The sequence below is a fragment of the Aegilops tauschii genome, chromosome 7, assembly GCF_002575655.3.
Source record: "Aegilops tauschii subsp. strangulata cultivar AL8/78 chromosome 7, Aet v6.0, whole genome shotgun sequence".
In the NCBI taxonomy this organism is placed as follows: domain Eukaryota; kingdom Viridiplantae; phylum Streptophyta; class Magnoliopsida; order Poales; family Poaceae; genus Aegilops; species Aegilops tauschii.
The window spans coordinates 21,170,454-21,186,110 of record NC_053041.3 but is presented as its reverse complement, the minus strand read 5'-3'; the positions used below and the strand labels follow the sequence as shown (position 1 = coordinate 21,186,110).

Below are 15,657 nucleotides of genomic sequence, written 5' to 3'. Positions count from 1 at the left end.
GCGTGTAGCACCGCTTGGACTTGGCAGCATCGGCGCTGATTAAGACATTGAGCACGCTGATATTCCACTGGAAGAGCATCGACTGTAGCTTCTTTCTCTGAAGATGGTATTTCTGCGACGGCTGACAAGGAGTGGTTTGAGTGCAAGATAATTCAGATCACCGATGGGTCAGGGGTGGAAATGGTTCAAATAGCGTCTCTTTACCACACCTCAAATACGAGCGACGAACGCCATGGCGTCCGACGAGATCAGGGCACCGGCCCGAGCCATGGCGAGGCAGCTGAGGATCGACGTCGCAGAGGCGGGGTCGTCGTCCGCCTCATCAAGGAGCCCAGTCTCAAGCCCAGAAATAGAATCAATGAACACTAGCACAGAACTCTTCTTCGAACGTTGCTGCAGCACACCGTGCATACATAATCACAAGGAGGTTAACAAAACCCATATATTAGTAATACAAAATTCCCACTCAAGATCAGCCCGCCATTTTCCTCCACGAGGAGGCGTCCCAAAGGTCTCACTCAGGCCGGGTGAGAGCATCAGAGTATACATTCAGCGCCGATTCAGTCCAGCCCAAAACTGCGCATTATTCAGGCGAGAAATCAAAGGAAGCGTCAGGCCATGCGCCCTTCCCAGCCGTTCTCAAGCAGCAGGTGGCACACGACGACAGCGCCCACCACGGCGAGGAGCGCCGTGGCGACGTACTTCCAGCTGAGCGCCGCCGACGGCTTTATGGTCCGCAGCGTGCCCTCGTCAGCCGAATCCTCCTCCTCCTCTCCAGTGCTTCCCTCCGCTTCCACCTTGCCGTCGATAAGGTCCGCGGCTTTCTCCACCTGAGCCGAACATATCATGGATCAACGTTTACAGATGAGTACAATCTTTGTAACGCTTATGCGGGTATGTATGAACAACTTAGGAAAAAATAAGATCAAGGTATGCAGGTAATGCTGCATGTTGCACGGTGTAAGTGCGGATATTTTGCTAGGAAAATGGCCGGGGTTTAGCAAAATATTTTTTATCGATGGCTTTGGCCTAGCCCAAGTTCTACCGGAGCCAATCGCACCGCACTAACTTCAGAGCATCCACACCCCATGATGCTAATGAGAGGGTAAAGGAGAGGACAACTGTAGGCATCCAGACTAAGGGCAGACTGGCAACAAAGCTAAACTTCGCTGCTGATGCTTAGTTATATGAGTTCTATTATAAACGTCAAATTTAAAGTTTTCATGTCAACTTAGGGTCTGTTCGGCAACCCGCCGGCTCCTAAAAATACGAGGAGCTGCGGAGTGGAGGGACTACAGCTCCATCCTTTTTAACTACAGCTCCGCCAGCTCCTGGAGCGGAGCGGCGGAGTGGAGGGACTCCGAACAGGACGTTAGTAGCATCTATAGGGGCTGGAGTATGTCCGCTGTAGCACCTCATTATATGCAATGGGATGTGGATGCTCATGCACTTTACTTCAAAGAAGAGGCGCGAATAAATTAGAGAGAAACCTCACCACATTCTGTGCTGATGAAGAATCTGAAACTATTTCCTCGGCCAGTGTAGCGAACTGAAGTTCAGCATCTTTACCAGTAGCATTTTTGTACAACTTTGTGCCATCCTTAACACTAGTTCCTTTGCACTTGTGAGTCAATATCTTGTTCTTCTTTGTTAACGTAGAAATCTGCAACCACCACGAAGAGCCAAACCAGCATATGAACATACAGGAATGAGAAAGTAATAATAAGAGCTAATAAAAAGCAAACATTAATGGTGTGTATGGAATCATGCATATACCTGGAGATGAAGCCGTTCTCTTTCCACTGCAAGTTTCGTGACCAATTCAGTAATAACTTTAGTTCTGAGACTAATGTCCTTGATGGTTGCTACTTTCACATGGTTAGCTTCATGTAACGAGCTCTCTAGGCGTTCAACTCGACCTCTCAGAAACGATAGCTCTTCACTAAGTTCTAAATTGGTGTCTGCTAATAATGCACACTTTGATTCAGCATTTAGGGCTCTGGTTTCAGATTTTGAAACCTTTCCTTTCAAATCTTCAATCATATGTTCCATGTCAGATACTGTAGATTTCAGCATACCCTGCTGTTCAGCAAAGGCAGCAACTGATGCCTTGGCATGCTCCAACTGGGCATTTGACTCCGACAATTCCCTCTCCAAAAGACGGGCCTTATCCGGACCCTGGCTTTTAACAGAGCTTAACTCCCCACTGAGCTCTACATTATCTTTTGTTAACTGCATGCACCTTACTTCGGCATTTTGCGCTCTATTTTCAGCTCTTAGGACATCAGCTTTGAGATTCTTAATGACACTTTCCAGTGTGCTTAGCTCAGTGAGCGTCACATTCTCTTTTTCCTGACTTACTTCTGATGATACCTTCTCCAGCAACAACTGTGAATTAGATTCATTGAAATGTTTTTCTAGCTCTTCAACCTGATGCTGCAAGGATAACAATTCAAGGTTTGATCGTGCCTCATTCTGCACAGCTTCTTCAGTTTCAACCTTTTTACTCTCTTCTTGCATCTTCTCTTGGTTTAATTTCAGAGAAGACAGTTCCATCAAGCTGCGTTCTAACTTTGAATTGAGATCATCTTCTCTAGATCTTGATGCACTTAAATGGACCTGTATGGTATTAAGTTCATTTATAAGTTCCCTGGAAGTTCCCAGGAGTATCTCAGAAGCATTTTCTGCTTCAAACAACCTCCCCGAATTTGTTTCTGTTAATTCCTCTAGAAAAGATGCTTCTTGTGTTTGGAGACGAAGCTTCATTTTAAGTTCTTCTACAGCATATCTTGAATCAGAGAGCTTCTTTTCAAGATCTAGCTCACTTGCTATGGATTGCTCTAACATCTGCAGAACATTTCTTCGTTCATCTTCTGTATGCATGCTAGTGACGGATGACATATGACCATTTTCACACACACCATGTTCAGCAATTCCTGTACAAGAGCGGTTAGAAAGGGATCCAGTTGATGCATAATAGGGATAAGTGAGCATTTACCTGCTTGGTCACTGGAAAATTCAATGGGTTTCTCAAACTTTGCAGACTCCTTTCTGATATCAGCAATTAGATCCTGCATCTGTTTCAAAGAAGCCATAGCAGCATCCAGCTTAGCTTTAACCTTGCCTCCAGATTCTTCGTCATAAACCTTGTCCTCAACATTTTTAGCATCAATCTGAAGAGAACTGATCATGTCATCTAACTCTTGGACTTCTGCATCGAGAATACCATACAAGGTGTCCAACTCGAAGGCATCCTCAGCAGTCTCAGATGAAACAGATCCACTTTCCAAGGTAAGAGGCTCAAACTCAGTAGCTCGGCGAGCTATTTCCATCACCAACATCTCCAAATTTAGCAATTTCTCAGAGGCAAATGCAAGGTCGAGTTCTACTCTTGTAATACTTTCCATGTTGGTTCCTACTGCATTCATCCTATCTCCCGGAGACAGGGAATTTTCTTTGGCAAGAACATCATTTATAGTGTTCTCGGCACTCATAATTCCTTGTGTGCTACCTACACATGAAAGTCGCATAAAAAACAAGATACTGATATGAGATACAAGCAATAGGCAATACAGAAGATTAAAATAGACAAATATGAAAGAGAACCAGATGAGCAACAAAAACCAGAGCACGACAATGTATCTAGCTTATAAATAAATTCCATTTTCACCCCTTTGTTGTGACAATGTGACGACTTTACCCCATCTTATTATTTTCCACAAACTGAAAAGCTAGATCCATTCATCAGGACGACATGACAGGACAGCTGACTGGGCAGACAACTCGGACATGTATGGGCATACCAAATGCCAAATTTCGTCAAATTCAACTAAATTATAGTACGAGATAGTGTCAGTTTTGCAGACACAGGCCCGCCTTGAGTTTGCGGAAAATAATAAAACGGGATAAGGGCCTGTCACAAGGTCAAAACTAAGTATTAGTATGTGGCAAGGATATCAGCTCATAAAATGTTCAGATATCAATCCAAGAGGACTACTGAACCCACAGGAATCAGCTACCCCAGGTAGCTAGCAATATGTATTATGGAATTGGCTCTGCTCTGACGGAGCGCAGATCTCTCGGTGTGCCGGCACACCGAGAGATCGCCGTGGTCAGTGGGATTGAACTGAAAATAATCACTAGATCGTTGACAGAGTGCCGTGCAATCCGATATGAATATGAACAATAATCATTTCGCAAAATTGAACTAAACTTGGTCTCACCGTACCGCTCCCAAACACAAGAACAGCAAGCACACAGCATACAAACACTACACACTCTTCGTATATATAGTACGTCTGACTGCAGGTAGAAACAAAGAGTTTGTATACCTCCGACTGAAGGGGGAAAAAATCACACGACTTGTGCTGCTTGCTCCTGCTGAGCTGCTCGGCCGCTGCAATCAGTCACACAAGTGAGGGAGATAGATCAGTACCAAGCTGATGCAATCAGAGTAGAGCCCCGTGCTCAGCGGCCGCGTGCATCAGGCCGCCGCCCCGGGCATCGCCCAGCCCGCGCGCCGCGCCGGGCCCTAAGCCGCCGTTGCGGCGGAGGCGGGAGAGGGAATGGGAGCGGGGGAAATGGGCCGAGGGCGGGCGCACGCACCTGCGTCCTGCCGTCGCCGGAGCTCCACGATCTGGCCGCCGCCGTCGCCGCGGCGCGAGATGGACAGAGAGGGAAGAAAAAGCGAGATGCAGTAGCTGTCTAGGCTAGTCGACGGACAGAGGAAAAATCGCAGCTTTTCTGCTGTGACGGGGAATCAACGATCCATCCTTTCTGTGGCCCCACCGGTTGAAGGGCCCCTTGAACATAGTTCCCGGCCTTTACACCGTGAAGGAAAAAAAAGAGCTTTCTCCAGCCTTTATATTTTATTAGGGGGCTGCTACGCGTCGGCCGAGGATCCGCCGCCTCGCGAGCCATCAGATCCCACACAATTTTACGGTTGAACGTCTTGCTCTACTTTGCAACAAACGCCTTGTTGCGGAAACATTTGCAAAATGGTTGTGTTGCGGATTTTATTTTTTGCAACATAGATTGTGTCATGGGATTTTTTTTTGAAACATAGATTGTGTCACGGGAATTTTTTCTTTGCAACAAAGGTTGTGTTGTGGAAAGAAAAGGGATATTCCCTTTTGCTCCTACGTGCATATGCATCCATTGTCGAAATACACATTTCGAAAAGTTAAAAAATTCGGAACAAAAATCTCGCGTGTATATCCGGACATTTTATGTCCGTTCACAAGGTTTTGGTGAAAAACGACGTTTTTTGCGGCTTGTGTAAAAAAGACAATTTCTGATGCTTCATTCTAACTATTCACGAGGCATTTCTTTATCTTTTTTACACAAGCCACAAAAAACGTCGTTTTTCACCGAAACCTTGTGAACGGACATAAAATGTCCGGATATACACGCGGGATTTTTGTTCCGAATTTTTCAACTTTTCAAAATGTGTGTTTTCGACAATGGGTGCATATGCACCTAGGAGCAAAAAAGCCGCGTCCGGAAAGAAAATATATTCACTTTTTTTTGCAACATTGATAACGTTTCAGGAATCCTTTTGCAACAAGGACGATGTTGCAAAAAACTTTGCAATGAAAGATGATGTCGCAACACCACCGCCGTCGCCATTTGCAATGATGATCGTTGTTGCAGAAACTCGTCGGTCAGTGGCCGCACGGCCTGGCGAGCACATGCACGAGGCCGAGGCGGTTGAGGGCTTTAGGCGGAGGTCGGCGCGGGGTCGCGGCGCTCCTGGATGCCGGACCGAGGGGATGCGCGCGGAGGCGGTGAGTTCCTAGTGGCGGCGCAGTGGAGGCCGACGACCGATGGCGGAATCTGGTGGTGGAGGTCGGCCATGGCAACCATTGTTTCTGGATCTGTAACTAGTTGAGTCCAGGAGGTCACCGCCAACGGAGACTTGGTCGTCGTCACCACCGCAGGGGATCTACACCCGCTTGTCCCGTTAATCCTGCGACGACGGCGCTGCAGGATCCAGCTGTCGTTGCTCTTCCCAATCCCAGCCGCTGCAGGATCTAACTCCTTGTCCGTTTTGCAACAAAGGCCTGGTTGTAGTCTGCTTTCTGAAACAAGGGTGGAGTTGCAAGAATATGAAGTAGGTGGAGGTTGACTCCCGAACGTTGGATGAAAAACCAATCCGATGGACAAGGAGGCGGCGGACGCTCGCCTAAAATCGGTCGGTTAAAGGTAAACATTTCCCTTTTAGATTAGAGAAAACAAGTTAAAATAGACTCTCGTATTGTAAAAAAAACTCCCTGTGATTTTTTTAACCTATAGTTGTACTTCTTTTTCGGGTACTAGGACCATGCAGGTGCGTTGCAACGAGATATAGATATTCTAGTATGTTAGGTTGTGACTTACCTACCCATATTAATGCGATTTTGTAATACTTGTGATTTACACTTCATGAGAAATTTGGTAAGTGAACTGAAGTGGAATTGGTTCAAAAGGTCGTACAGGAAAGTTGGATGAATGGTTGGTGGGAAGGAAAGTGAGAATGGAACCTTACATTTTTTAGGACATTTCAACTTTCGGCTTTCTCTCCTGCATGCACAACACCATCGTCGACTTATTGACACTCCACCTTCGGCCATCCCTTGTCATCGCATGGCCTCTCTCAACCCCACGCCGACCCATTTCAGGTCACCACTAAGCTCCCCTTGCAGCCCCGAGTCATCTTCGATTTGTGCAACATCGGTGTATGAGCATCCTACCTCCTCTGCTCAGCACTGGACACCTACTCCAGCAGCCCATGCCGACTTCACACGCTCTAGCTCTGAAGGGCATGTCGAAGACGACGCGGGCGGTGCTCCTCCTCCACCCTTCATGGCCATCGTCACGTGCGTCTGGAGCGTCTCCCTCCTCCACACCACCATTGACTGTATGGCTCGTGACAAACAAGAGGAGAATATGGGATTGCTTATGACACTGATGAGTGGGCTCCATTTTTGTCATTGTCTATGCATAAAAACATAAAGTTCCTCTAATTACGGTTCGCCATCCCGCCCTTGATCGCCATAATTTATGGAGGGCGCTCAATATGGTGCCCATATGCCTCCATATTTAGGCCCGGTCATTGGTTTGGAGCGTCCTCCATATGCCAACCTCTAGTGCGCGCGGGCACTAGTAGAAAACAGGGCTTTGGTTCGGCCAGAAAAGAGCATTAATCCCGGTTGCATTACGAACCGGGACTAATGTGAGCATTAGTCCCGGTTCGAGCGGCTAGGGCACCGTACAGGCATTAGTCCCGGTTCAAATGGGACCTTTAGTCCCGGTTGGTGCCACGAACCGGGACTAAAGGGTGCGATGCCCATTAGTACCGGTTCGTGGCACCAACCGGTACTAAAGGTTAGACCTTTAGTCCCGGTTCGAGCCACCAACCGGTACTAATGGGGTTTGAGGAATTATTACCGGTTCATGGCACGAACCGGTACTAAAGGTCCCATTTTCAAACTCTACCCCCCCCGGGATCGCCTTTTCAGTTTTGTAAAAAGCAAAAGAAAATGATAAAAACTTCAAAAATTTAAATCCTTCCAGATGTAGTTATGTTACTACATGTACTAGTTAGGAAAATTTAAAAACTTAAATTTGGACATGTTTTGCAAAAAGTGTAGGGAAAATGTAAAACGGCTATAACTTTTGCATACGATGTCAGAAAAAACGTATAATATATAGAAATGTTCAGCACGAAAATTATAGATTTGACCAAAAATCCGCACAAAAAAGTATAATTATTTTAGTTTTTTTGAATTTTGGTCAAATCTGGTCAAACTGTGGTCAAACTAATTATTCAAGAAATATTAGTGTTACTAAATAATTATTTCAGTTTTTTGAATTTTGGTCAAATCTGGTCAAACTATGGTCAAACTGTGGTCAAACTATGGTCAAACTGTGGTCAAACTATGGTCAAACTACTTATTCAAGAAATATTAGTGTTACTAAATAATTATTTCAGTTTTTTGAATTTTGGTCAAATCTGGTCAAACTATGGTCAAACTGTGGTCAAACTATGGTCAAACTACTTATTCAAGAAATATTAGTGTTACTAAATAATTATTTCAGTTTTTTGAATTTTGGTCAAATCTGGTCAAACTATGGTCAAACTGTGGTCAAACTATGGTCAAACTACTTATTCAAGAAATATTAGTGTTACTAAATAATTATTGTTTTTAGAACAATAGTTTCAAACTCAAACAGTGAAATGTGTGACTTCATGCTCAAGCTAAATTCCTGAGGGTTAATAGGATTGACATCTTATTATTGTCAGGAAAACAACAAGTGCAGACTTGGAAACGAGGGAGAATAGAACCCGGAAGTTAAGCGTGCTCAGGCTGGAGTAGTGAGAGGATGGGTGACCGTCCGGGAAGTTAGATGATTTAGAATGATGAGGGGTGATTAGAGATTAGAGGTTAAATTGAGCAGTGATGAGGGGTGATTAGAGATTAGAGGTTAAAATAATTCAGAAATTTGAAAATAAAAAAATCCAAAACAAATTCAAAAAAGTTAAAAAAAATCATAAAATTTCTTTAGTACTGGTTGGTGTTACCAACCGGGACTAAAGGTGGACCTCCAGGCAGCGGCCACGTGGGAGGGCCTTTAGTCCCGGTTCGTGGCTTTAGTAACGACCCTTTAGTCCCGATTCCAGAACAGGGACTAAAGGCCCTTATGAACCGGGACTAAAGGCCCTTTTTCTACTAGTGGGGGGGGGGGGGGGGGGGGGGGGGGGAGGGGGGTGACCACCCTCCTCCACCTTCCCCGCGACCCATCTCCTCTCCTTGCCAATGGCGCAAATGGCCATGACACCAGGAAATGTGCTGGTTAGTGGCAGTTGTGGCGTGCCAACCGTCTGCGGCCTCTCCCGCCACATTTTCTTGGTGCCTGTCACATATTATTCATCGTCTGCGGCTATAGAAATGGCGTCACCATGGCCAAATAGCTCACAACAACCACTTCCAGCACCGCTGCCCATAGCCACTTTATCCCTCCAGGTTGCCATGTCGCTTCCCCTCTGGTCGGACTGGGTTCCGCTCTCAGAGGAGGAGAGAATGGTGGACCAGGAGCAAGAGGAGGAGGCCTCCCTCATCACCAAGAAGAAGGAGGAGGATCGTCATAATGCGCTGAAGACTACACATGCGGATCCTTCCCTCGATATGTGCCCGGATTGGAATCCCAGTATACACTCCATTATTTGGGATATCTAGCAAAGGTAGATGCATATCCCATATGAGCAGCCGAGGGCTCGCCCACGCAGCTCATATCAAGCACCACGTGCTCCCTGTCGCCTCTCTGTTGCTAATCGACTTTTCCACTCCTATCCAATGTTATCTCGAAGTAATGTTATACTTGATGTAATGAATCTATCTATCTATATATTTGAGTTTCATTAAACTGTTCATTAGTTATTCATCACAAATATTTAATTTACACATTAATTGAACTAAGTTCCGAATTATATAGGAATTGCTCTAGCCATGTTTTGCTGCAGACATGCTTTTTCCCCGGGGCATTTGTTCTGCTGGTTTTTTCGGGGTGTTGTTTCCCCTCATGTAGTATGTACTATTATTTGTGGTTGCTTCTCTAGTTTTTGTCGTTAGCATCAGATGCAGCGGCTTATGGTGAGGTGATCACAAGACACTATGCTTTTGTTTTTCTGTTTCATTATCGTTTGATAGTGGAACCCAATCCATTTTTTGGGATCTTGCATTTTGAAATGTTAGATGAGCACTATACGGCTTCAATCAAGGCAGATTTATTCCCACGTCGCATGTCTTGCAAAGAAACTCCTCTAAATAAAACCTCTACTGGCTCTAGTCAATTGCATAGAACCACCACAACCATGCCACCACTCGTACAAAATACAGATTTGCAGAGCACTAGCAATTTTGCACCGTGCGAAAAAAGGTTTTCCTTTTTGTAAAAGTTATAAAAAAAAATCTGCTGCCTAGCCAAATCTTCTAAGCCCCAGTACTTTTGATGATTTTCTACCGGTACTAATGAGCTACTTAGGGTTATTCATATCCAGAGACGAAACCAAATTCAACTGTTCGGAACCACCATTTGTTCCGGAGTTGCCGACCCACATATTCCACTTTGACATACCTCCTCTTTGCATCGGCACTTCCGAGCATAACATTTCATTCGGCACTTGGCAACCGTCTCGGTTTGCTTCTCTGCTGGTCACAACATAAGTTCGGTACCTCCATCTTCCTTTCGCCCGAAACTTCTGAGCCGTGACTTAGCTCTTTTCTGCGGGATTTCTCATTCTAGCAACTGCTGTGTTTTGTGGGGCACTACCGAGAAATCAGTTCCACCAGCACTCCGAGTTGCTCTATCTTTACAGAAAAGGTGCTGCATTTTTGCGTTTGAATAAAGAGGAACACTTTGGAATCCTCTCCTTGCCAATGGCGCAAATGGCCATGACACCAGGAAATGTGCTGGTTAGTGGCAGTTGTGGCGTGCCAACCGTCTGCGGCCTCTCCCGCCACATTTTCTTGGTGCCTGTCACATATTATTCATCGTCTGCGGCTATAGAAATGGCGTCACCATGGCCAAATAGCTCACAACAACCACTTCCAGCACCGCTGCCCATAGCCACTTTATCCCTCCAGGTTGCCATGTCGCTTCCCCTCTGGTCGGACTGGGTTCCGCTCTCAGAGGAGGAGAGAATGGTGGACCAGGAGCAAGAGGAGGAGGCCTCCCTCATCACCAAGAATAAGGAGGAGGATCGTCATAATGCGCTGAAGACTACACATGCGGATCCTTCCCTCGATATGTGCCCGGATTGGAATCCCAGTATACACTCCATTATTTGGGATATCTAGCAAAGGTAGATGCATATCCCATATGAGCAGCCGAGGGCTCGCCCACGCAGCTCATATCAAGCACCACGTGCTCCCTGTCGCCTCTCTGTTGCTAATCGACTTTTCCACTCCTATCCAATGTTATCTCGAAGTAATGTTATACTTGATGTAATGAATCTATCTATCTATATATTTGAGTTTCATTAAACTGTTCATTAGTTATTCATCACAAATATTTAATTTACACATTAATTGAACTAAGTTCCGAATTATATAGGAATTGCTCTAGCCATGTTTTGCTGCAGACATGCTTTTTCCCCGGGGCATTTGTTCTGCTGGTTTTTTTGGGGTGTTGTTTCCCCTCATGTAGTATGTACTATTATTTGTGGTTGCTTCTCTAGTTTTTGTCGTTAGCATTACATGCAGCGGCTTATGGTGAGGTGATCACAAGACACTATGCTTTTGTTTTTCTGTTTCATTATCGTTTGATAGTGGAACCCAATCCATTTTTTGGGATCTTGCATTTTGAAATGTTAGATGAGCACTATACGGCTTCAATCAAGGCAGATTTATTCCCACGTCGCATGTCTTGCAAAGAAACTCCTCTAAATAAAACCTCTACTGGCTCTAGTCAATTGCATAGAACCACCACAACCATGCCACCACTCGTACAAAATACAGATTTGCAGAGCACTAGCAATTTTGCACCGTGCGAAAAAAGGTTTTCCTTTTTGTAAAAGTTATAAAAGAAAATCTGCTGCCTAGCCAAATCTTCTAAGCCCCAGTACTTTTGATGATTTTCTACCGGTACTAATGAGCTACTTAGGGTTATTCATATCCAGAGACGAAACCAAATTCAACTGTTCGGAACCACCATTTGTTCCGGAGTTGCCGACCCACATATTCCACTTTGACATACCTCCTCTTTGCATCGGCACTTCCGAGCATAACATTTCATTCGGCACTTGGCAACCGTCTCGGTTTGCTTCTCTGCTGGTCACAACATAAGTTCGGTACCTCCATCTTCCTTTCGCCCGAAACTTCTGAGCCGTGACTTAGCTCTTTTCTGCGGGATTTCTCATTCTAGCAACTGCTGTGTTTTGTGGGGCACTACCGAGAAATCAGTTCCACCAGCACTCCGAGTTGCTCTATCTTTACAGAAAAGGTGCTGCATTTTTGCGTTTGAATAAAGAGGAACACTTTGGAATCCTCTCCTTGCCAATGGCGCAAATGGCCATGACACCAGGAAATGTGCTGGTTAGTGGCAGTTGTGGCGTGCCAACCGTCTGCGGCCTCTCCCGCCACATTTTCTTGGTGCCTGTCACATATTATTCATCGTCTGCGGCTATAGAAATGGCGTCACCATGGCCAAATAGCTCACAACAACCACTTCCAGCACCGCTGCCCATAGCCACTTTATCCCTCCAGGTTGCCATGTCGCTTCCCCTCTGGTCGGACTGGGTTCCGCTCTCAGAGGAGGAGAGAATGGTGGACCAGGAGCAAGAGGAGGAGGCCTCCCTCATCACCAAGAATAAGGAGGAGGATCGTCATAATGCGCTGAAGACTACACATGCGGATCCTTCCCTCGATATGTGCCCGGATTGGAATCCCAGTATACACTCCATTATTTGGGATATCTAGCAAAGGTAGATGCATATCCCATATGAGCAGCCGAGGGCTCGCCCACGCAGCTCATATCAAGCACCACGTGCTCCCTGTCGCCTCTCTGTTGCTAATCGACTTTTCCACTCCTATCCAATGTTATCTCGAAGTAATGTTATACTTGATGTAATGAATCTATCTATCTATATATTAAGTTTCATTAAACTGTTCATTAGTTATTCATCACAAATATTTAATTTACACATTAATTGAACTAAGTTCCGAATTATATAGGAATTGCTCTAGCCATGTTTTGCTGCAGACATGCTTTTTCCCCGGGGCATTTGTTCTGCTGGTTTTTTTGGGGTGTTGTTTCCCCTCATGTAGTATGTACTATTATTTATGGTTGCTTCTCTAGTTTTTGTCGTTAGCATTAGATGCAGCGGCTTATGGTGAGGTGATCACAAGACACTATGCTTTTGTTTTTCTGTTTCATTATCGTTTGATAGTGGAACCCAATCCATTTTTTGGGATCTTGCATTTTGAAATGTTAGATGAGCACTATACGGCTTCAATCAAGGCAGATTTATTCCCACGTCGCATGTCTTGCAAAGAAACTCCTCTAAATAAAACCTCTACTGGCTCTAGTCAATTGCATAGAACCACCACAACCATGCCACCACTCGTACAAAATACAGATTTGCAGAGCACTAGCAATTTTGCACCGTGCGAAAAAAGGTTTTCCTTTTTGTAAAAGTTGTAAAAAAAAATCTGCTGCCTAGCCAAATCTTCTAAGCCCCAGTACTTTTGATGATTTTCTACCGGTACTAATGAGCTACTTAGGGTTATTCATATCCAGAGACGAAACCAAATTCAACTGTTCGGAACCACCATTTGTTCCGGAGTTGCCGACCCACATATTCCACTTTGACATACCTCCTCTTTGCATCGGCACTTCCGAGCATAACATTTCATTCGGCACTTGGCAACCGTCTCGGTTTGCTTCTCTGTTGGTCACAACATAAGGTCGGTACCTCCATCTTCCTTTCGCCCGAAACTTCTGAGCCGTGACTTAGCTCTTTTCTGCGGGATTTCTCATTCTAGCAACTGCTGTGTTTTGTGGGGCACTACCGAGAAATCAGTTCCACCAGCACTCCGAGTTGCTCTATCTTTACAGAAAAGGTGCTGCATTTTTGCGTTTGAATAAAGAGGAACACTTTGGAATCAAAAGTGGCTATACCCTCAAGCAAGCAAGAGAAAACTTCACTACTCAACCAATGCATATGGCCACGCGTGTTGCTTGATGTCATCCCGCCAGCAGAAGTTGACAATACCTGACCCGTAGCCATACGTGCATGGCTGCCCTGGTCTCATTGTGCACTCGGGCGAGAATGCGTGTCTCATTTATATAGAGTAAAGATCACCGATCATACATGACTAAAAAGATAGGAACAAAATACCAGCGCATGTTCCTTTTTTTCGACACCACCGAAGCGGCCACCAAACGGGAGGACGAGATTGAACTGCTGCTTTTTGTACTATTACTGTATATATACTGCTGAAAGAAGCAACACGTACATACACCGGCCCCTGTCCGTACGTTAAATCTTTTGTTTTAGTTGCTAAAAAAGAGAGGCCAGCCAGTGCGAGAGGCAAGTCGAGATAAAAAACGACTAAATAATCCGAGTAGTTGATAGCAAGCACCTACTTTGTTTCCTCCGTCTCATAATATATGGTGTTATTACAATGAATATATAAGAGTATATTAGAGCGAAGCGTCTGTGATGACCCTATCAACCTTATAAGACCCGCTGGTTCACTCTTTTAGACATTGGCGGATCTAGAGGGTGTGCCGGGTGTGCCGTGGCACACCCAGCATTTTGCAGATTTCTTTCACTACATGTCATCTTCTTCTGATTTTGTTGGTTTTACAGTACTAGAACTCAGTCACCTGAAGCTGTACACGTGCATGCAAACCTAGCAAACCATAGAAGTAGCTTGACTGATTTTTCTACTAGCAGCACTACGTGTGTGTCCAGCCAAGACTCCAGTATATACATGAGCCCGGTAGAAGCTAGCTAGACCAATTCCATCGATCAACTCGACGGAAACTCTAGCGGCAACTCGCGTGGATTGCAAACAGAAAAAGAAAAAAGAACTCTTCTATCTACCACGTTATTTTTTGAGACAACTTCGATCTACCACGTCATATTCTCAACGCTGACCCACAAATTTTCTCCTGCATCCGTTCACAGACAAAGAGGATTAGTAATATTATGTCCATTTTGTTGAGAACATGAGGTCAAAATAAAGAAGGCTGCAGCTGAAGGGCAAACCGAAGTTATTCTTGTGTATCTTTCATGTACGACTATTTGTATTGTAATTTCGCAAATTTGTAATTATTTTTCTGAAACATAATATTGCGAAATTTGATTGAGCTTTTTCTAATTTATTGAGCTATTTGTGTTATTCTTTTGCCATATATGATATGACACTTAGATTAGGCAGATTTTTTTAAAGTGTGCACACCCTTCATTTTTTTCTGGGTCCGCCACTGCTTTTAGATAAGCTCGCAGGGATAAGAACGTGCGTGCATGTGCTCATAAAAGTGAGTATACGCGTGTGTGTACATGCCATACTAATATAAACTCGTAACCACTGTCTTTTGGAGCACATTAACTGATATCGTGGTGATGAGCTGCTAGCTAGGATCCCATTGGTCGAACGAAAAGGTAGGTAGGCGATCTGAGAGCTGGCCGGTTCAAAAATATTCTGATTAGTAGCATAAGTACAGCAAGAAGATGGTGCTAATGTAGTGCAAGAGATCAAAGTTGGCATAATTTAGTCGGCGTATGTTTAGTCACTCAAGATGGAAGAGCCACGTACGCACGTGGTACGCCGTGCCTGTCCCGGTCTCTCAGGCACGAGCCGATATGGAGCGAAGTTTGATTTAAACCCTGAGATTGTGGAGCTCGACGAAAAAAGGATCCTCATGTCTAAATCCTTGAAATAAGTACCCTGACCTCGTTAATCCCGGCCGTTTTCGACCTCGTGACCGTACCCAAACGAGGATTGCTACCTGGCATCGGCATGGACCTGGATCGGTGAGTTAATCCCAAGAAATTAAACATGCACTACAAAAAATACACTTCCGTGATGATACATGTTTGTCACAGTAGGTCGCGTTTTCTGTCATGCATGTACATCATGACAAATTTATGTTAGAATCAAGATAGTC

General features: G+C 44.9%; 1 protein-coding gene across 2 annotated transcripts; it reads right to left on the bottom strand.

Annotated features, from left to right (window-relative positions):
* Window positions 1-379: 379 nt before the first annotated feature.
* Window positions 380-4,815, bottom strand: LOC109750936 (WPP domain-interacting tail-anchored protein 1). 2 transcript variants are annotated; one of them, XM_020309856.4, is made up of 6 exons: window positions 4,606-4,815; window positions 4,332-4,396; window positions 2,999-3,511; window positions 1,777-2,936; window positions 1,496-1,663; window positions 380-830 (listed from the first exon to the last, which is right to left on the bottom strand). In XM_020309856.4, the coding sequence occupies exons 3-6, from the start codon at window positions 3,492-3,494 to the stop codon at window positions 612-614; spliced, it is 2,043 nt and encodes a 680-aa protein (XP_020165445.1). In that variant the 5' UTR covers window positions 3,495-3,511; window positions 4,332-4,396; window positions 4,606-4,815; the 3' UTR covers window positions 380-611. The 2 variants fall into 2 exon arrangements, with proteins under 2 accessions (XP_020165445.1, XP_020165446.1); XM_020309857.3 differs by lacking the exons at window positions 4,332-4,396; window positions 4,606-4,815 and having other exon boundaries at window positions 2,999-3,543.
* Between the last annotated feature and the right edge of the window lie 10,842 nt (window positions 4,816-15,657).